Raw genomic sequence first — 20,653 nt, forward strand, 5'->3', positions numbered from 1 at the left:
ACGAACGGAGCAAGGGGAAGAGCGATCCCCCCTGTGGCAAAATCAGAGTGTCATAACCAACACGGGGTGGTAAAACTAGGTGTCAGCAAGATCCTCAGCTCTCTCAGAAAACTCAGTTCCTCATAGTTACCAGTCCTATGAGAGATTAGGGAAACCTCTGAGGTTTAACAGTAGCGGTTTTCTTTCTCCCTAAGAAGCTGAGCCCTGACGGGAGTACTCTTTCATCAGCCACGGGGCGTGAAGACAATGCCGTATCTCCTGTATTACATGACTGGAGTCAGAACTTTTTCAAAAATAAGAATTTATCTTCTCACTGATACTTTCGGTAGAGTTGGTTTGGAGCTCGGTTTCCACAGGTCTGACAAAAGCCTCTCGTCAGCGAGAGAGCGACAAGGCTCGCAGCCTGTCAGAGAGCGGCCGGCGTCCGGCCCGCGGGCCGGTGTCTGTGGCCGCCTCTGCGGGACTCCGGTGGCTCCAAGGCGTGGCTCAAGTGGAGGGACAGAGGCTCACCCTGAGGGACAGAGAGGGGCAGGACAGTCATGTGCTCTGATACCCCCTTCCACTTCTTCCTCAGCTCCGCCCAAAAGGGGCGAAGGAGGGAGGGAGACAGCACCGTTTAGGCTTTGGCCTCAAGGCTTGCCGTGGTGGGGACTATCACACCCTGGTGCCCGCCCAGCCGCAGGGACCTGCCGGGGCTCCGTGCCGGACATGCGCCGCCGCCTCGTTCCCGGCGTGGTGACCGGGCGTCCCCTGCAGTTTGTTGTTTCGGGTTGGAACCTTCTGGGGACAGTTTGGGAGGATGCAGCATTCTGTCTGTGATGGTCTCCCTTCTCTTGCGCCCACCTTTCTTTTCTAACAGTTTTTGTGATTTTTTTTTGGATTACCCATTGAATTTTAGAATCAAATCCACGTGGCGCAAAATGCTGTATCAGCTGACCTAGTATATTCCAGCCAGAAAATGTTCTTATGGCTTTGCTCTTTTATTGCTTTAAAGATTTTCAGAATCTTCTTTAAAGAGAATTTAAAAACCCGTCTAAGATGTTCTTGCCAACTGCAGTCCTGGATTTATGTTTTGCATTAAAGTAATTCGCTCCAGACTCTTCTAAGTACAATGCCGTATTCTTCTCATGTTGACTTTGACTCACTGAAGTGCCCGCCCTACGGTTTTCTTTTTTATAGGTTGTAAATCAAATCCTAGATGTGAGACCAGACTGGAGAATGGTCTATATGTCCATAAAATTTATATTTATGTTTATGTTTGGTTCAACTCTTTGTCTTCAACCACAGAATACAAGTGCAACTATCTGGGTTAACTAGGTTATCTGGGGAGTTTACTCCTCCCTTTTCCTCCTCCCCTGTCCCTCATTCCTGCCTTCCTCCACTTCTCTCTTCTCCCCTTCTCTTCGTTTTTCTCTTCCTCTTCCTCTTTTCCCCCTCTCCACTTCCCCTCTCCCCTCCTTTTCTAGTGAGTTGGCTGGGCAGAGGATAGGAGGGCGGGAATGTGCAATGTGGTCCTCCCACAACTGTGAACTGACACCGGAAGTGCAGCTGCCCACTCAACCACAGGACCCAACCCAGGGCCCAGAACCATCCCCGTTAGAGTTGGATGTACTCTTCGAGTTGTGGTAACGGGTCTTTCCTTAGAGAAGTCCTATGAATATGTTGCCAATGAGAGATTCACCTCCTCTTCCTATTAGCACATTCTCAGGGGTCAGACAGACCAGCCAAGCGGGGAGGACAGGGCACTCAGCGTGGTGAGTGGTGGGTTTCTGGCCTGGGATGCACCCGGGAGAGCCTCCCAGCCTTTCCAGGGGGAAAACAAAGACCAGAGGGCTGGCCTTTGGGGAGCAGTCTAAAGCCAAGTTTTGTGCAATTTTGCCTTGAACTGGTCCTTCCCTGTTATTTGCTTTTTGTCTAAGAGAACATTGAGGTGAATGGTTGGAAAACACTTTGGAAGATTTGGAAAATCTTCCAAAAGATTTTTGTAGATTTAGTTTACCCAAAGCCCTGTTGCAGAGACGCGAATTGTGGTAACTATTGTGGAGCTGACAGCTGGGTTTGTGGCTCTGATGGAGGAAGGTGCCAGCTGGTTTTTCTACCAGAAGGAAAGGCTTTCAAATCACGGGCCATGAGAGCATCCCGTAAATGATAAGGAGACCTGTCTACTATAAATTGCAGGTTTCCACATGGCGTGGCCTCACTTGTGAGCATGTAACTGAAGGGGAAGGGGATCCGGCGAGCTAACATATCAGGAACCTATATAGGGCTGGACCCGAGGGAGGATTCTGATGGTCACCCATTCCCTCCTTGTGAAATTTGGCATGTCCTGTGGACCAGGACTGTGCTCGATGCTGGAAGACAAGCATGGCAGACAAGCTCCCTGTCCCCTGGGACCTTTGTGATCATTATTTTTTTTTAAATGTTGTGATTATTATTTTTTATATTTCTTGAGAGTAAAAGTTTCTTAAAGCAGAAACAATGAGGAGTGGATAGGAAGAGACAAAGTACTCCAGAAACTCCAAAGGACCTGGATCAAAACAAAGAACAAAATTAAAATATTTTTAAAGCCTTATAGTATTTCCAAGAGTGAGAAAAGGACTGCCAATGTTAGGATTTGGGTTTGGGATTTGGCAGCTTTCATATAATAGTTGGATTAAAATGAGAAGTGTGATGCCAGATTAATTCACGATTTTAAAATGCTGCGCGTGCTTTTAAGGTCAAGTCTTTGTTTTCACCTCCAGGATATAACTGTGTCTCCTGGCTCCCTGGACAACCCTGTGGCCCTAGAAGCCAATGTCTGTGTCACCTGTATTATGCCAAGGATCTGCTGCCACTATGCCCAGGCAGCTACCCTGACTGCCTTCATGAGTGTTTTTCTCTCTGCAGTCACTTTCTCTTAGGGCAGAAACAGCAGAACGAGTCTGTATTAGCCAGGGTTCTCCAGAGAAAAAGAATCAATAGTGTGTGTGTGTGTGTGTGTGTGTGTGTGTGTGTGTGTGTATAATATATATATATAAAGAGAAATTTATTTTAAATAATTGGCTCTTGCAATTGTGAAGGCTGGCAGATCTGAAATCTGCAGGATGGGCTGACGGGCTGGAGACCCAGGGAGAGTTGATTCTGCAGCTCATGTCTGAAGACAGTCTGGAGGCAGAATTCCTCCTCCTTCTTTAGGGGATATTGGACTTTTTCTCTTAAGGCCTTCAACTGATTGGACGAGGCCCACCCACACGTTGAGGGTAGTCTACTTTACTCAGAGTCTACTAATTTCAATATTAATCTCATCTAAAAAATACCTTCACAGCAACATCTAGACTGGTGTTTGACCAAACATCTGGGCACCATAGGCCTAGCCAAGCTGACATAAAATTAACCACCACAGAGCCCAGGAACATTTCCTCAGAAATCTGCCGCTAGCTAGGGACTGACTGAATCTCTGCAAACAGGCCTGGTGGGGGCATGAGAGAAGACTGACGGAGATGGCAGTCGGAGGTCTGAGTCTTGTTCCACTATCTGCCAACAGCTGGGAGTGGCATTAGGCACATTTCTTAGATTTAGTTTCTTGTGGCCTGGGATGCTTTGTACTGTGTCAATAATTCTCTAGCCTGTCTTCTGAATTTTTAGCTCTTTGACATCAGGGAATACAACTGTCCCTCACTCTCTGTGGGGGATTGGGGACCCCTCTCAGATACCGAAATCCATGGCTGTTTGAGTCCTTGATATAAAATGGTATAGTATTTGCACATAACCTACACATATCCTCCCACATACTTTAACTCATCTCTAGATTGTTTATAATACCTAATACAATGTAAATGCTATGTAAATAGTTGTTATACTATGTTATTTTTTTATTGTTGTAGTGGTATTTTTTTATTGTGTTTTTTTTTTTTTTTCCTGAATGGTTTTGGTCTGTGGTTGGTTGAATCCACAGGTGTGGAACTCACAGCTATGGAGGGCTGACCGTGAGTGCCTTTTGTATTTACCTCCACAACACCTAGCTGTGGCGCCGTTGAATGCAGTAGACCTTCAGTCAATGCTGGGTGGATGAATGTAAAATAGGAGAGTGGAATGGTGACATAAATTCTGGGTCTGCCACTGATTGTGTCCCTCTGAGCAAGTCACATAGCCCATTGAAGTCCTAGGTAATTTGTAAATGAGAAAACTAACCAAGTTCCCTTTCATCAGTGAGAGTTTTTTATGTTTCCAATGACAACTCTGGAAAAGCTACAATTTGTTCTCATTATTTCTAAAAAGCACTTCCAAGTGACTTGCTGCACCTGGGACTGGGCTGAGTCCTGTCCAAGAGAATGGAAACTGCATGGTCTCGCTGGGGCTCCATGCTCCAAGGCTTAGTCATGTGGGGCTTTCCAGACACCAAGGCCACCTGTAAATAAATCACTAGAATTGGGAGTCTTTTCTTTTCCAAGGCCCCAACTTTTTCAAACCTTGCAAACAAGGTTGTATTTTTTTTTACTGTGTACACTGGATATAAATTTGGAAGTCAGAAATACTAATTTATTGAATTTATTGATTGTCGTTAATGCATTATGGGACAATGTGAAGAACACCTCTCCAAGCACTGGGGACTTGGAGAATTAGAATACCAATGTCAATGAGAGCAAACGCTTACTGAACACTTCCTCTAGGCCAGACATTGTGCTCAGTCCCTTACTGCTGGTGATTCTCTGATGATCTCATGACCAAATGACCTGTCCTCAGCTCCAGTTTACAGGAAAGGAAACCGAGGCTTAAAGAGGCTAAGCAACTAGCTCATGATGGCATGGCTATTAAGTGGCACAGCCGGTGTTTGAATCCAGATGTGGCTGACCCCAAAGACTGAAGCCCTTTGCTACAGCCTAATTCCATAACTTCGGAAATGCCACTTAACTTTTGGGTTTCACCATGTAATAGTGGAATTCAATGAGACTATCTCTCTGGTTGCTTCCATTTTGTAAGATGTGAAACACTTCAGGTGAAGAAGTCAGTCTGCTCATTTCCACTGCTCTCCCCTCCCCAGAAGCAGAGTCCTTGCAGGGCAAATGGGGGTGACGCTGAGCGACTGCAGCCCTGTAGGGGTTTAGCTGCAGAGACTGGTAGGAACCTGACTCAGTGGAAAGAGGGAGCCGAGAGGGCAATGGCCAGAGTCTCTTCTCTCCATCCACGCATGTTTATTCATCCAGTTAGCTGACGTAGATGCGCTGCCTTTCCCATCAATTCCCAATGCTGCCTGCATAACTTTCCATGGCTATTCTACTACACTAGACCTTAGAAAAATCAGTATGAAGAGAGGAGGTCAGAGAAGAGTGGGAACAGTTGCAGGCTGATCTGGACTGGAATGGTTTGCACCTGACCCCCAGGGGGATGTGGCATTAAAGTGGCCCCTCCAGTGAGTCATGTCCCTCATCAGCTGCTCCCTCCACCCTCCTTTACAAGTGCCAGTTACTGTGTGTGAGAAGCGTCCCCAAAGCCCTCATGCACCACCTGCCAATCTTGCTGAATATGAAATTAATGACAGCAATAAAAACTAAGCTGGCAACTATTGAGTGCTTGCTGTGATAGGCATTGCCCCCAGCTCCTTTATTAAGTATTATTTAATCCTCACAACAATCTTGTCAAGTAGATGTTAGTGTCACTCTCATTTAAGGATGGGGAAACTGAGGCTTAGAGCAGTTGAATGACTCGTTTCAGGTTCCAGATCTCATAAGAGGTGGAGCTACCACTTGCATTTGGGCTCCATTTGCATTTCTGCACTTGCATTTCTGCCTCCACCTGTGTGCTCTGATCCAGGATGTGATTCCTCCCCTGCCCTGCCACCCTGCGTCTGACCGAGTTCTTTCCATGCAGCCTGCTGGTGTTCAGCCCTGGGGTCCTACCAGACGCCTTGCAGCCCAGTGACTGGACAGTGTGAATGCCGGCCGGGGGTTACAGGACAGCGGTGTGACAGGTGCCTCTCGGGAGCCCATGATTTCCCCCACTGCCAAGGTAGGGAAGCCAGCAGCATGCTGGAGGGTGGGTCCTCTCTGAGGTGTGTGCAGGCAGCCTCCCAGAGAAGCCTGCCAATGCCTTGCAGCCCCACTGCTGGTCACTTCGACATGTTTGACTCAATCCATCTGGTTCCTGCCCAGTTTGAGTCAGTTGAAAACACATATATCAGATATGCATCTTCAAAGGAATCCAGCAATGATTTGTTCCTAACTTAAAAAAAATTTAAATTCCCATGTCTTATAAATTTGGGTTTCTTGGTTCATATATCAAATTTCTGGGGACAGCAGTGTGGCAACTCCTTTAAGCTAAACGGAGAATTTGTTGTCCCCTGTCCTAAGGCATCGTACCTTCTCTCCTTATTGGCCTGTGGTGCTGCTGTTGGCTGTGCCGTAATCTTCTAGCAGGTACCCTTTCGGGCAGGCTGGGCAAGACCTTTGTTGTGTTTCTGTCCCTCTCTCCCTGCCTGTCCCTGGCCTCCTGGGGGACTGTCATTACGGGTGTGGGGTGTATAGGAGCCTTTGCTATTTAGAGAGACTGAGCCAAGGGGGAGGGAGATGGAAACCAAACCCACAGCTATGGGGTATCGTTGATATTCATCCCTCCATTGATGTGAGAGATTGAGAATTGGCCATGTTCTGGGGCAGAGGGAACAGAAACGAGATGCCTGCAAATCTCCCCGAGCTTCCTGGTGTGTGCAACCTCCAAGGCGCGAGCCAGTAGCTCCTGACTGTTGGTTTCAGTGAATTCGTGCTCTGTTGGAAACTGTTGGTCCATCAGGAGAATGTGGTTTTCTCACACCAGCCTGTCCAGCCCAACATCCAGAGCTGGCTGCAGACAAGGCTGCGTGCAGACTTCATTTCCCAGAACCTCACTAACCAGAGTCCTCAAGAGACCAGGTTTTCTTGAGGGTGGAAATTGCAGCCAGCAGTCAGAGGGGACTGCTTGCCTTCGAGAAGGCCTGAAGGTCCCTGGCATTTGAGGGCGTCCCAAGGTGGGTCTGCTACCTCCACGGGCCTCAGGAGCTGAAGGAAATGAGTGGCTGCCAGGCAGAGAGACTGAGAGCGACGGCCATGCCAGGGCTATATGGCCACGTTTATGTCCTGGGAAGGAACCCTAGGCTGGGCATGGCCAGGTTGGAAAACAAAGATGGGAGGGTTAAGTTTAGTATTACGGAAAAATATGGGGGACAGAAGAACATGAGAGAGAGAGAGACACACACACACACAATGAGAAAGTGAGAATTGTTAAGGAGATGCTGAAACCAACAGAAACAAAGGCAAAAAGGCCAAATAACAGTTTGTAGGGAAACACAATTTTCTTGTGGATTTATTTAAATGATTTGAAAAACCAGGCTCAGAACAGGCTTACCTGACCTTTTTCAGTTTGAATGCTGTATAATAGTCATACTGAGACATTGCAAGATTGCAGTTTATTGAGGAGAGATTATATTAGGCTTGTAGTGCTATGCTAAAAGAAGATAGCAAACTAATTGATTTTATAAATAACTTTAGTACAGGTGGGAACAAGGGGGTTGTGATAATTAAAGAATTAACTCTTGGTTAACCAAAATATGTTCTTACAAATTGTGTAACTTCTTAATGGACAATTAAAAATCTCTTGGTACCATATTGCCCTCTTCTGGACAATACTAAAGATGCTCAAAATTTTAGAATCTCCTTTTCCTAATCTCTCCATCATCGATGAGAAATGAATTTTTATTAGTAAGGCAGGGTATAGAGTTGTCGCAAAATAGGTGATTTGGGGATTAAGGACCATAAATGTTATTTGGGATTTGATTACACACAAGGTCTTTGCCATGATCAAAAAATATAAGCGTTTTTGCACTATTTTTAAAAGGAAGAAAAAAATTTAAAACTTCAAACATCAAAACAGAGAGAAAAATAAGCAAACCACCAGATAATTTTTAAAATTTCTAAATCTCACACAGGTTCCAGCAGTGCTTGTGACCCGGCTGGAACCATCAACTCCAGTTTGGTAAGTACAGGATTATAAAATGTTTGCAATTCTAGCTAATGATATGATTCTGATACATATTAAAGACTGTATGGGAGCTCCTGAAATTAAAAGTAAATGCAAATAAGACCTGAGGCCAAATTGCTTAAAGAAGTCATTGTTCTTCTTCAAAGTACATAGGTGATTTTGTGATTTTTTTCCCCAAAAACAAAAGAATAAGGTTTATTTAAACATTTCATTCTAGAAAGTTTAACTCTTACTGTAGGTTACTCTGAGGGTGTTGCCGCTATGGATCCTCGCACAGAAGTCTAACAAATGTAATTAATAAAACAGAAAATCAATGGCCAAAGACATTAAATAAAGTTGGCTGTGTACAAAACAATTACAACTTATTTTGTATTATTCCAAACACAGTAGTATGATATTCTTAGGACAATTTTCTAAGACATTTAGGAATTATCTGTCTTCTTGGCCTCAAAGCCTAGAGATGCTGGTCTCCAGGCACTGGATGGACGGTGTGAAGGAGGTTCTGCCGTCCTTACTACGAGCCCTGACGATATTGAAGCAAGGCAGCTAATCTTACATATTGCAAAAGTACTCTCAGATAAACATAACTCTTTACTGATTCTCAATGTGTTAAATATTCAGATATTTTTCCATTTAAATTTGTAGTCCACACTGTAACAGCATTGACAGACGCTGACAATTTTATAAAGAAGCATGATTTTAAAATTTTTTCTTTTTCTCTATTTTATAATTTGTTTTTAACCACAGATGTGGATTATGTGTGTAACAAATAAATGAATAAACAACCTAAAGCAATTAGCAGACTGTCGAAATCAACCCAGTACGTTTATTCCCCCTGGATACATTTAATTACTTTTCATGGCCAAAATATATTTCTGTGACAAGCCTTTGCTCAAAGCATATGTTTGAAAACATGTCAGTTCCAAGATGTCAAATGTTAGTTTGATTTTCATTCAAAGGGGTATTGCCAATGCAAGCTTCATGTTGAAAGTCCTACTTGTAGCATCTGCAAACCATTATATTGGAATCTAGCCAAAGAAAACCCCAATGGATGTTCAGGTAAGGTTTCTTATACAACATAATTTACTGTATTGTGCCTTTCTCTTAATTTTCTCTGCCTTGGTAACTAAAACCACAAAAGAGCTATTTGTTGAATCAGTTTGATTTGACTAAAATTCTGTGTGATGTTTTGATATTCCCCTCGACACGCACACTTTTTGCAGTACTTTTGTCATTTTCAAAATCTCAGCAAGGGATTTATATCCTGTTTCCATACGTATTTTGTTGTTTGCCAAGGCAGCCACTTGATAAATGGTTTTTACCTTCTTGTTTTTATAATCTACTCTTTCTGGTTTAATTTTATGCTTATTTTGAAGCCAGGATAAGAACTTAAAAACACTGAGTGAAAGGTACTAAACAGACTGAATATCCTTGAATAGAGTGTATTGTCATACAGGCACATCAGTAATGACCTTGACACTAGAATCATTTCAAAATCCCATGATGTTGCAGCTTTTGTCTTGGAATAGCCATAAACCAGCCACTACTTTATGTAGATGGATATGGTATTGATCGGTCTGTTCTGCCAACCCCAGAAAGCAATCCAATTTTAGGACTCAGCGGTGCAAACTGTAATTCTGCTAAGTGTGCTAGAAAGGCTGACTGCACATGTTACATTGTGGGCGTGGAAGGTTCCCAGAGCTGGGGAAATGTCTTTGGTGTCACCCTTGGTTCAAGGACGCTCTCTTTTCTCCACAGAATGCCAGTGTGATAAGGCGGGAACAGTGAGTGGAGTTGGAGAGTGTGGGCAGGTAACGTGGGCCGAGTTTTCATGAGATAATGGTAGAACATTGTAGCAACTGATTGCAGAGTTTCTGGGGGTGTGTGTTAGTACCTCTGTAATCATACAGTGCGGGGTAATCTTTCTCTCATTCTGGCTGCACTGCTTCCTATCATATAATAAGCCAGTTTTCAATCTTGAAGATTCTTGAGTTCTGTAATTCTATTAAATTTTGTCATCTGGCTGATTGTTCCGCAGGGAGATGGTGACTGTCACTGCAAGTCTCATGTGGGTGGTGATTCCTGTGACACCTGTGAAGATGGATATTTTGCTTTGGAAAAGAGCAATTACTTTGGGTGTCAAGGTAAATACATCCAGGGGTCCTGAGCAAAGGACAGCGTTGATGGACAGAGATGGTCAGAATAACCTTCCTTCTGTGTCGGTTGTCTTCACGCAGACTTTCTGATGGGATGGCACTGAAACAGCCTGTCCAGGGAATTTGGCCAAACAGTACATGGAAACTAGTCATAAATTGCAAACGGGGTTGTTTCTACTTCTCTTCTACCAGCACACTGTTGGTTTAATTATAATTGGGATGGGAGGGCACCTGTTAATTTTACGAATAACATCAAGACTTAATAATTTTAAAGATATGTTTTGTATTATCAGAAAAGCTAACACCGTATTTTTAGAGAGTCATGGTAAAATAATGAAGTTGCAGGAACAGTGACCCCACAATGCTACTCCTGAATATCTTGCCCGGCCCCTCGTTAGCGCACGTTATTTACCATAGCGCTGTGTTTCTGAATCACGTCAAGCTCCTGAGCTACTGTCACCTTTGCACTGGACAACCGTGTTTGAGCAGGCCAGCAGTAGTGCACCTCTGACTTAGAAGTGCACTTTTGGAGGGACACATCATTTTAGTTTGGAAGATTCCTACATGTTTCAAACACTGGCCAGATATAAGATGTGGCAGAGGAAGGAAGGCAGCCACACTGTGATCATTGGTTTCCCATTTTGTAGAGGGGGGAAGCACTCAGCAAAGAGGTGACTCGACGGGTAAACACTGCTGTTTCCTGACTTGCAGGGTGTCGGTGTGACATTGGCGGGGCGCTCTCCTCCGTGTGCAGCGGACCCTCCGGAGCGTGCCAGTGCCGAGGGCATGTCGTTGGAAAGGCGTGCCAGTGGTGAGTCTTCCGGAGGCTTCTTCCCGTGTGCATGTTGTGGAAGATGGCCTTAGCCATTCCTGCCTGTGCTACTGCTCTGGTGAAGAGAGACGCAGTCCTAAGGATGGAGGGTAGATGAAGCTGTCCTGTATAATTTGCAATCTCAACACTTGTCTGTGAGTTGATTAAAACAGGAGGCAATGTTGCCCGTGAAGCCTGTTCCACTATGTAGGCCACAGAGCAGCTTCACTTGAAAGTTCCCAGGGGTGCAAAAAGCTGGGTGGGCAAGACAACAGCTGGAAGTGTGAGATGGATTCACATGTCCCAGCCGCTGAGTACAGGTCAGAGGATGAGGAGCCAGCATATGGGCCAGCTCTGGGAGAGAGGGAATTAACAAGGGGCAGCTCCCCACGCCCAGCTGCCTGGGCCAATGAGACTCAGTTCTTGCTTCTCCCTTGGGACCCAGGAGTGAGGGATCTGAGAGGTCAGGGTGTTACTCAGCACTGGGGTTGGGGGTAAGAAGACTAGAAGTGGGAAGAAGCGCTTCTGTCTCACACAGACGCAGATTATCGTGAACTGCAGGGGCAAGGGAGCAAGGTGGAGCTGGAGACCAGGGGAGGCTGTAGGAACCATGGCAGTGCACGCTCTCTTCAGCTGTCATATTTAGCAACTTACAAATATTTTGAAGCCATGATCCACCCATAATTTTCCCTCAGTGGAGGGAAGAAAAACTTCAGTTTTAATATTTGGACTTTTAATCATATGGTGGAAACTGTGAAATACAACAACTTCTAAATCTCAGGTGCCTTCACTACTTATGTTATTAACAAAGAAATCTTTTATGTAGTTAAGGTAAAGTGTGTGTATTTGGTATGGTGTTTCTCTCCTTTTCCTTAGTGTTTGCAACATTTGAAGGCTAAATATCAGAGCAACCCAGCCATGCTTTTCTTTGGTTTTTCTCCTTGGCTGTTGCCACTGGGCCTTGTAACAAGAGAAGGACAGACCTATCTGTAGGTTTGTTTTCCCGCTGACCAGCACCCTCACGACAGACCAGAAGAACTTTGTAGATCCGTTCGTAGACATTTTCCACCTGTGTTTCACCTCTTTCCACTCTTGTGTTGATAAAGCGGGCGTTTTCTCTACTTAACCAGCAAATGTTTCTTCTCCTTCCAACTGTATAAGTGATTGGCTGGTTTTCAGGACAAAATGTTGCAACCAAATGGGGATTAAATTACCCAGCCTGAGGCAAAAATACTGACATTTACATTATGGTACACACGCACATACACATCTTGAAGTTTAGATCATGTCCTTTGATTTAGTGGCAAATGATAACTGAAAGGATGGCGAACCAGTAGTGTGGGTGGCATGGTGCCTTTTCTTCAGGTTGGCAGTCTGTGTCCTTTGTGCCAAATCCTCCCAAATGTTTGTCTATGATATTATCTGAGTATTGTCAGGTTTTCTTACAAGTTTAGAAATCATTCACATTCACTTTGTTTTCTAAATAATTTTTGTGACAATAAATGTAAGATATGCATTTATTGCAATTCATGCAAACTCCATGAATAGGCATGTAGTTTAAGAGATAACAAGGCATAGAAAAGTCATTTTACCGATTAAAAAATGCATATAGAGGAAAATATATCTAACTTGTAAACTCAGCATATGAAATATTTTGTGTCGTGTTTACCATTGTCTTTATGGTGCTTAGCAAAAATGCCTGGCACATAGATATTAATATTTGTGTAATGAGTGAGTATGAGTATATAAATGAATGAATGATTAAATAAATAAATAGTAAATAACCTAATTTGACTTTGCTAAGTTTTTGGCGACCATTGAGAACATATTCAAGGATGCTGCCACTATGGGTTGTACTAAATGATTTTCTCATTTTAATGCTTGGAATGAGTAAGCATTGGGTGTGTTTTATGTGAATGTTTATACAAATGAAAAGCATAATTTAGAGAAAGAGCATGGGACCTTTCTCATTTGTCCTTATTTAATGGATTCTGTCAACTCGGCAGAGTTCTTTTAGCAGTAACTTTGGGATTGAAGGATATTCAGATGATCAATGACCCTAACTTGTTATATCTTTATTTGCTTTTTATTTACAAAAGGCCTGAAAACAACTACTATTTCCCAGATTTGCATCATATGAAGTATGAGATTGAAGATGGCACTACACCTGATGGAAGGGACCTTCGGTTTGGATTCGATCCCCTGGAGTTCCCTGAGTTTAGCTGGAGAGGATATGCCCAGATGACCTCAGTGCAGGTATGTGGCCGCTAGGAAACAGCCTCATGGTGGTGTAGTCCAGAAACTTACCCACAGCATTCTTGGTGAGTCCCCCAAAAGGTGGCCTGTCCCCAAAACTGATTCCAGGATTCTTTTTCTCCAGAGTAGGGTTTGGGTTGGAGTTGAGGTTAAACTTAGGGTTTGAGGTAGGGCTGGACCTTAACTGATAAACATATATGTGGATTTCATACTTCATTGTTACTTTGATTTGGGCAAAAAATCAGAAAGTGAAGGGATTAAAGAAAATGGTGTTTATCTCTGGAGACTTTTTACAAGAAGAAAGAAATTTATTTCTTCATCAGGCTATATTATAACATGAGGGACATTTTTCTTTATTTATGGAAAAATAAAAATGAGTTAGTTTAAATAAGTCTGGGAAAGCTAGTCTTGCTAATTTTTGGCTGTTGCCTTCCTTAAACTCCGAATTACTGTGTGCATGGAAACTAAGATAAATGAGGAGAGTCAGTGCTATTTAATTTTTCTTACCCATATTTCTTCTCTACTGTATCCATCTATCTTGGCTTTGCATTAGAATGAATAAGGGAGTCCTTTGTTTACATTTAGAACTTAAACAATATTTATAACTAAAAAATTCCTTGTAGTTATTGAGTAGTTTTGTCCTCAGAATTTCTCTTGAGGTTGGTCTCTTTAAGCTGTTTCTCAGTGAGAAATTCGGAATAAGAGAGGTAAACTGATGACAATGGTAACCCAGTATCTGTCCTTAGCAGAGTCAGGACTGGCTATTTCTATCTCAGGCAGCCCATAGAGTAACTAGGACAGCTTCTCAGTTCTCTGGGAGCCCCCACTGATGCTAATACTGCTTTGTGCCTGGCCAAAGTCCCTTATGCAAGCTGCCTTTCCCAAATAGTACCTAGGATCTTAAGACACCTCACTCTTTCCTCCTTCTCCCCAAATACAGCAATTTGGGTTCTTTAGTGCACTGATCTTATCTCACTATTCAGAAAAAAGCAGTGGATTCCATTGCGTCATTGTAGGATGTGAATAAGAGCCCAGGCAAGGTAGATACTTTCTCACAGGTGCATACAGTTGGAAAGAATAGCTGGCAGACACAAAGGAATGAATTCCAAATGATGGGTGCTCTGAGGAAGTTGTTTTGGTCAGAGGACTTTGGTGGCATCCTTAGAATCACCACTGACTTGACTCTGTTCCTAATACATTTCTCTTATTTTATTTTCCAACTTGGAACTAACACTTAAAGATGAATTCAGACAAAGCGTGTGGGCCTGCAGGGGTTCCTCAGTGTCGGCCACCTGCAGCTCCTGCTTCCAGAGCAAGTGATTCCACCCAAAGTCAGTCTTTACTGTCACCAGTATCTCACTCAACAGATACCCCCTTCTTTTTAATCAAAGGAGCTGGGGAGAGACCAAGAGAACTACTCATTTGGGAATTTCCAGGCTCCATGAACTTTCCTTGGGCCACAGCCAGATCCGGGCATGTAGCCTGTGGTTCAGAATTAAAATAGTCTGCCGCTTCCTTCAAGATCACGGGCTCCATCATGCTTACAGAGTATTGCCTGAGCCCCAGGCCCTGGGCACCAGCAGGACCCCTCCTCTGGGATGAAAAGCCAGCATTCTTCTTGCATAGGAGATTGAGATAAAAATTCTTAAGACTTAATAGGTGTATTTTAATTACATCCAGATTTTACCACTATTGTGTTTGGGGTCTTAAACCTTTCCCTAGCTGCTGTGGTTTCTGTGACCATTTGGACTTTATTTATGTGAAGTGGACCCTGGGGTGGTCTCTCTACAGTGGTGTGGGTATGAAATAATATACTTTCCTCTCCTTCTCTTCTGCCTTTATATCTTTCCTAGCCAGTGATGGTTGTCCCTGTCACTGTGGCTTTCTTAAACTAGTCCATCTAATACTCCGCTCTGTCTGCCTGATTACAAAAAGGCTCAAAAGACGATCTGAGTTGCTGAGGGAGTGCATTTCACTGTAACTTTCCTTGTAAGTGATTTTCATTCATTGTTAAGCTTGCCTGTTTCCATCTTCCACAAGTTACTCAGTGCTTGTTGAGTGGGTGTGAATGTGTGTGTGTGTGTAAGTCAAATAGTGAAACTGTACTAAAGTCACTGTTTGGCTAGCATGTCTGTTAACCAGTTGTTTTTTCTATACTTTATGGCTTTCGGGTATTTTGCAGAATGATGTAAGAATAATATTGAATGTGGGGAAGTCAAATCTCTCCTTGTTTCGAGTTATTCTGAGATATGTTAACCCTGGAACCGAAGCAGTATCTGGCCATATTACTATTTATCCATCCTGGGCGAAGGCAGGTAGGTAAAATTTCAAGCCTCTTTTCGATTAAGAAGTGATCGAGTAGTGAAACATTTTCTCCAATTTTCACAAAGTTGATCATCCCTAGAAAACGTTAAGCCTGGCATATAGTCTGATTAGACACTTGTCTAGCTGCTATGTCTTTTGTTACTGTTTCATTCTCTAAACAGTCTGCTTATTTAAATTTTGCTATTAAATTTATCATTAACTGTCATGTTAAAAAATCGATAAAACAACCCACATACCTTGGCTGAACCCCAGAGGTTATGATACCTTCACTGAGCAAAGCTATTAATAATTTATAACTCATTCATGGTGAGGTAAGCATCACCTTTTTGGGGTTGAGAGACTTTGGCATACTGCCCTAAATTCTCCCATTGTTTCAAGCAAACCAAGCCATTCAAGGAGAAACAGGCAAGGATAGGAATTTTTAACGTGAGTGCTGTGAAGCACGAAGCCCAACAGGACTCCTGAAGGGAGCTGTAATCCTCACTTGAGCGTGAGGCGTTCTGTGGGCATAGGGACACAGAAGAGAGCACAGCATGTCTGTTCCGCATGGACTCAGGACTTCTTCCTGTCCTGGAAACAGATTCTGGAAAGCATTTGAAATACCACAAGGACACAGAATGGCACCAATGGAAATCTAATTTAGGATCAAGATGTATGCGTCTTTGTTTAGCACCCGTGGCAGTCAGAATTGGGGGAAGAAGTGACATTGTTCCAAGTTGTATCAGCCAGGTGTGTGTAGCCGGAGGTTGATTAACCAACAGGAAGAATGAGCAGGCTCACTCTGTCACTTACAGGGTGCTTTAGTGTCTAGATTGAAGAGAGTTGAAGAGGAAACAGAGCTGAGAGGTTTAGTGAATTGCCTAAGTGCACCACTGCTCTTTGTAGACCAGTCTTCAGAGTCCAAACTTGTTCTCACAGATCACTCTGCTCCTCGGTGACAATAGCACCAGCCGTCTGCCCTCTGTTAACCCAAGCAGTTGGCAGACATTTTGGTTTGTTTCCTCGTCCTCCAGGACACCTGTCCTCCAAGTCTGCGTTAGGAGCCGGTGTTATGTATTGCCATGGTAACTGATGCCTTCTTCCAAACACCACTGTGCAAACGCTGCCATATTCTCCTGTTTTCTAATCTGTGTACCTCACCTCCCCTGTCCACCATCAGGGAGCAAAGGCAATGCTTACGATGTTCACTGCCTTCTCCCCAGAACTTAGTTCCAAGCCTGGCACATAGTGGGCCCCCTAGATGTTTGCAGGATGAGAGTGAAGACAAGGATCTGGAGTAGACGTTTCTTTGAAGAAAAAGTTTCCACTGAACTCAGCTGCAGCAGTTTTGTTTCTGAACCTTTTGCAAAAGATCCTCTTTTTGTTTAATGCAGAAGAAAACGCATTGTGTCCAGAAAAACAAAATTTTTCTTATTACAAAATGAATGCAAGTTCATTCATAAAAGTTAAAATTAAAATTTAAATTTAAAAATCACATATACTATAGTCCCAGCTACTTGGGAGGCTGAGGCAGGAGAATTGTTTGAGCCCAGAAGTTTGAGACTGTGGTGTGCTATGATTTTACCTGTGAATAGCCCCAGCACTTCAGCCTGGGCAACATAGTGAGACCCCATCTCTAAAAAAAAAAAACCACATAAAAATAAGAAAATAATTTGGTAGCTAATGTACTATATTGAACACTTACTATATGCAAGAGACTTTCCTAAACAGCTTATATATTAATATACTTACTTAATAAATTAAACAATTATCCATAAGCCCAGCATAGATAGGCATTGCTAACATCTTATCGGTATCTTTCTAGTCTATTTTATACATATGGCTCTGCATATGTACATACATACTAAAAAAGTAAGATCAATAAATCTGATCAGTACATATGATTAGTAAACCACCTTCAACTTTTTAAAATGTAAACTGAAAAACTGAATATCTAAAATCATAACACTGACTGATAGGAAAATGCCTTAAGCAGTTCTTTGTATTTCTGATAGGTGCTGCTCAAAGCAAAGAGATCATCTTCCTACCAAGTAAGGAGCCAGCCTTTGTCACCATCCCTGGAAATGGTTTTGCAGACACATTTTCGATCACACCGGGGACATGGATTGCTTGTATTAAGGCAGAGGGAGTCCTCCTGGTAAGACTTAGTTCTGAATGGAGAGCTCTGTGGGCTTCGTCCCACCTTAGAGATGGTCCCATCTAAGACCGTGACCCACAGTGCCCACAGGATATCAAAATCATAGGTGGTTTTAGACACAGGAACCATCCAGCCCCCACCCAAGGAACCTGTGGTGACATTTGCCCTCAAATGACATAGAAACAAACTTGAAGTATCTTTTATATCCTTCCAACTAGCTTCTCTTGGACAAAAAAAATAAAAATAAATAAATAAATAAATAAAAAAACCCCAGACAAACAAAAACCCTCAGAAAGGCTCAAAGTTCCAGGAGCTGCTGGCTGAGACAGGGCCTTCACCGCGTTCCTGCACACGTACGCCAGCACAGAACAGGAGCAGGCCTCGGAGGATGACAGGATGACGGACATCAGCAGTCTCGGGAACGAGGCTGAGCAGATAGAGAATGGCGGGACACCGTGGACAGACAGGCACAGAGACGGCTCAGCGGCTCCTCCTCCTACAGCGAGGATGTCAGCAGGCACCCCCACCGTCAGTAGGACCCAGGAGCACACTCCGAGGAGCCCTGGACATTTCACAAGAGGGATAATGGATCCTCCTTGGTAGCGGAGGATAGAAGGACAACTCTTTAATGAGGATATCCCTGGGCTATCGCGTCTTCTGTTGATCTGTCTTGCTGCTGGGTGTGTTACCCTAAACCTCATTCAGTGCAAGTATTTCCGTACATGATTTCTGAATTTGCAGAAGCCGGTCTCTTGGATCACCTACAGGGTGCAAGTAATAGCTCCACATTCAGAGGTCCCATGTTTCTTTCTTACCCAGCCCTCTATGAGACATTGTGTGCAAGGTGACAGGAAGGACCCACAGTCCTATTGGTGTCTTAGATACCAAGTGGGGTAAAATCTCTCTTAACAGGTACCCTCCATCTTGCCTTGTCAGTCCTCCCAGTTGTAGTTGCTGCTTATGCCCTTTTTCACCTGGTAATTTGTTGTTGTCAATCTATTGACAAAACTTTGTAATGACATAAATAAGTATAAACCTTCCATCTAAAACATTGCCACATCCAGCAGGAAGTAGCTTGATGACTCCATCGCCCTTCCTCCGATAGACATGGAAGGGTAAAAATTGACAGTGGGGAATATGTAACAGAAAATGGCTTGCAAAAGGGGAAAAATGTTTTCTGTCTCTTCAAAACTCTTTCACCCTTTTTGAGAACTAAAACCTACATCACTACCTCAGGCCAGTGGTCAGGAGGGGCAAGACAGTGTCCTTTACTCTTTGTGCCACAGGAGGTGGCTCGGGGGAATTGCCCAGTTGGAGGTCACGAGATCATTTTAGCCAGAGATGGGATTATGGGACTAATCAGAACCTTTAAAAGCTCTGTACTTCTGCTCAGAGGCAGGACACTGGTACTTTGAGATGGAAGTCTGATAACCTCCTCATTTGCCAGCAAATTAATAAACTCCTTTTTCCTTCTCCTCCACAAAGAAAAAAAAGACTCAATGTTATCAGAACAAATGCAATACCTTCATGAGCACGTGTCCCTGCCCTTCAAAAGCACGTTTGGGATTTTCAAGCACGAATCAAAAGGATGTCTATAAACATAAGCCTGTCTGGGGATTGTGAACAGCAAAGGCAGAAGGATCTAGAAGATGAGAAGACCCTAATTTCAGTGACGTTCTCAGTGGTGGCAAGAGAAGGAAGAGGCTGCAGGCGCCAGTGCTTCTCTGTGACACTCCTCCTGCTTTCTCCTACCATAAACCCAGGCAGTAGTCTCCCCTCCCACATTGTCTTCCCCAAACAACTCTTCATCAAGGCAAAGGCTGTGTCTCAAACACTAATGGAACAGCCAGAGAAGCCTGTTCTCTGAGACGGCCCTCTTTGATGTGTGCTTTGAGGCCTGCATTAGTTTATAGCAAGGTCTTTTCAAAAGAAAATATTTGGGAAAAGCTTGGTTTCATGTGCCTGGAATGGAAAAAATAAAGCTTTTCCTTCTGGCCCAACTTCATTGATTGATCATGTTAGCAAATCTTAGGCAAGTCCCTTAATTCCAATCCTGCCTCAGTTTCCTCTTCCATACAGCAGGGACAATACTTATTCTAATAGGCCCTTCCCAAATCTGGGATCCTACAAAGATAACGTGAAGGTTTCTGCTGTCCGTTCAAGATAGCATAAGAAGAACAAGAAGTCCCTGTTCTTGCATCTTGTTAGCAGAAAGCTTTACTGTGTTAAAAAGCTTAAGAATGTTTCACAGTGTTAGAAATGAGGAAGAGGAAAATTCCGTTCATACCGAAAATGGGTACAAAGTTGGACTAAGGGGAAGAAGAATTACAATATAAAAGTTCCTACCTAGGCATGGAAGATGCTTAATGACATTTAGTCTGAGCGATTATGCAGTAGTATTAATACGTATGTATGCCTCCATATTATGATCTCATTTTCTCTAAAAATATTTTATTGAACACTTATTATCAACCTTTCCTTTTCTAGGATCTATGGGACCATAAAGTAATGAGAACATACAGTTCCAACCTAGGAAACTTACACATATAACAATAACTATTTAAAAATGAAAACTCACTCTGAGTCCCCTGAGCCACGATCTCCTAATTTTCCCCTCCCGTACATTTCTCTCTGAGGTCGGTGCATGAGCCTCATCTCAGCTGAGGCAAACATCCCCTCCTCGCTTCTTTCTGCAGATATCTGGTGCTGCCAGAACGGCTGGGAGCTGTCAGTCATCCACATCTCAGAAGCCTGGAGCTCTGCTCTTTCCTCAAGAGCTGCTTAGCTGAATTTACGTTGTGGGCTTGTTTGGCACATTCAGTGGAACATGTTCTTCCTCTCATTTCTGGGACAGGCAGCAGGCCAGTTCCCTCCTATGAGTCACCAGATCACAAAGCATCACTTTTTATACCTTGCCAGTTGAGCCTTGCTCGGGTGTGGGGGCAGGAAGCCATCAGACGAGATCCACGTGCAGTGTTC

The 20,653-nt window shown here is 43.5% G+C and overlaps 1 protein-coding gene across 1 annotated transcript in view; it reads left to right on the top strand.

The window, feature by feature from the left end:
- LOC123621710 (laminin subunit alpha-3-like) overlaps nucleotides 1–20,653 on the top strand; it is a 37,706-nt gene that overhangs the window by 12,575 nt on the left and 4,478 nt on the right. Inside the window, exons 2-10 of the mRNA XM_045527619.1 lie at nucleotides 5,848–5,985; nucleotides 7,937–7,983; nucleotides 8,949–9,048; nucleotides 9,748–9,800; nucleotides 10,028–10,133; nucleotides 10,857–10,956; nucleotides 13,056–13,212; nucleotides 15,395–15,527; nucleotides 17,532–17,674. Of these exons, the coding sequence (XP_045383575.1) occupies nucleotides 5,848–5,985; nucleotides 7,937–7,983; nucleotides 8,949–9,048; nucleotides 9,748–9,800; nucleotides 10,028–10,133; nucleotides 10,857–10,956; nucleotides 13,056–13,212; nucleotides 15,395–15,527; nucleotides 17,532–17,674 (977 nt within the window). The remainder of the gene's footprint in view (nucleotides 1–5,847; nucleotides 5,986–7,936; nucleotides 7,984–8,948; nucleotides 9,049–9,747; nucleotides 9,801–10,027; nucleotides 10,134–10,856; nucleotides 10,957–13,055; nucleotides 13,213–15,394; nucleotides 15,528–17,531; nucleotides 17,675–20,653) is intronic.

The sequence above is a fragment of the Lemur catta genome, chromosome 16 (genome assembly GCF_020740605.2).
Source record: "Lemur catta isolate mLemCat1 chromosome 16, mLemCat1.pri, whole genome shotgun sequence".
Classification (NCBI taxonomy): Eukaryota; Metazoa; Chordata; class Mammalia; order Primates; family Lemuridae; genus Lemur; species Lemur catta.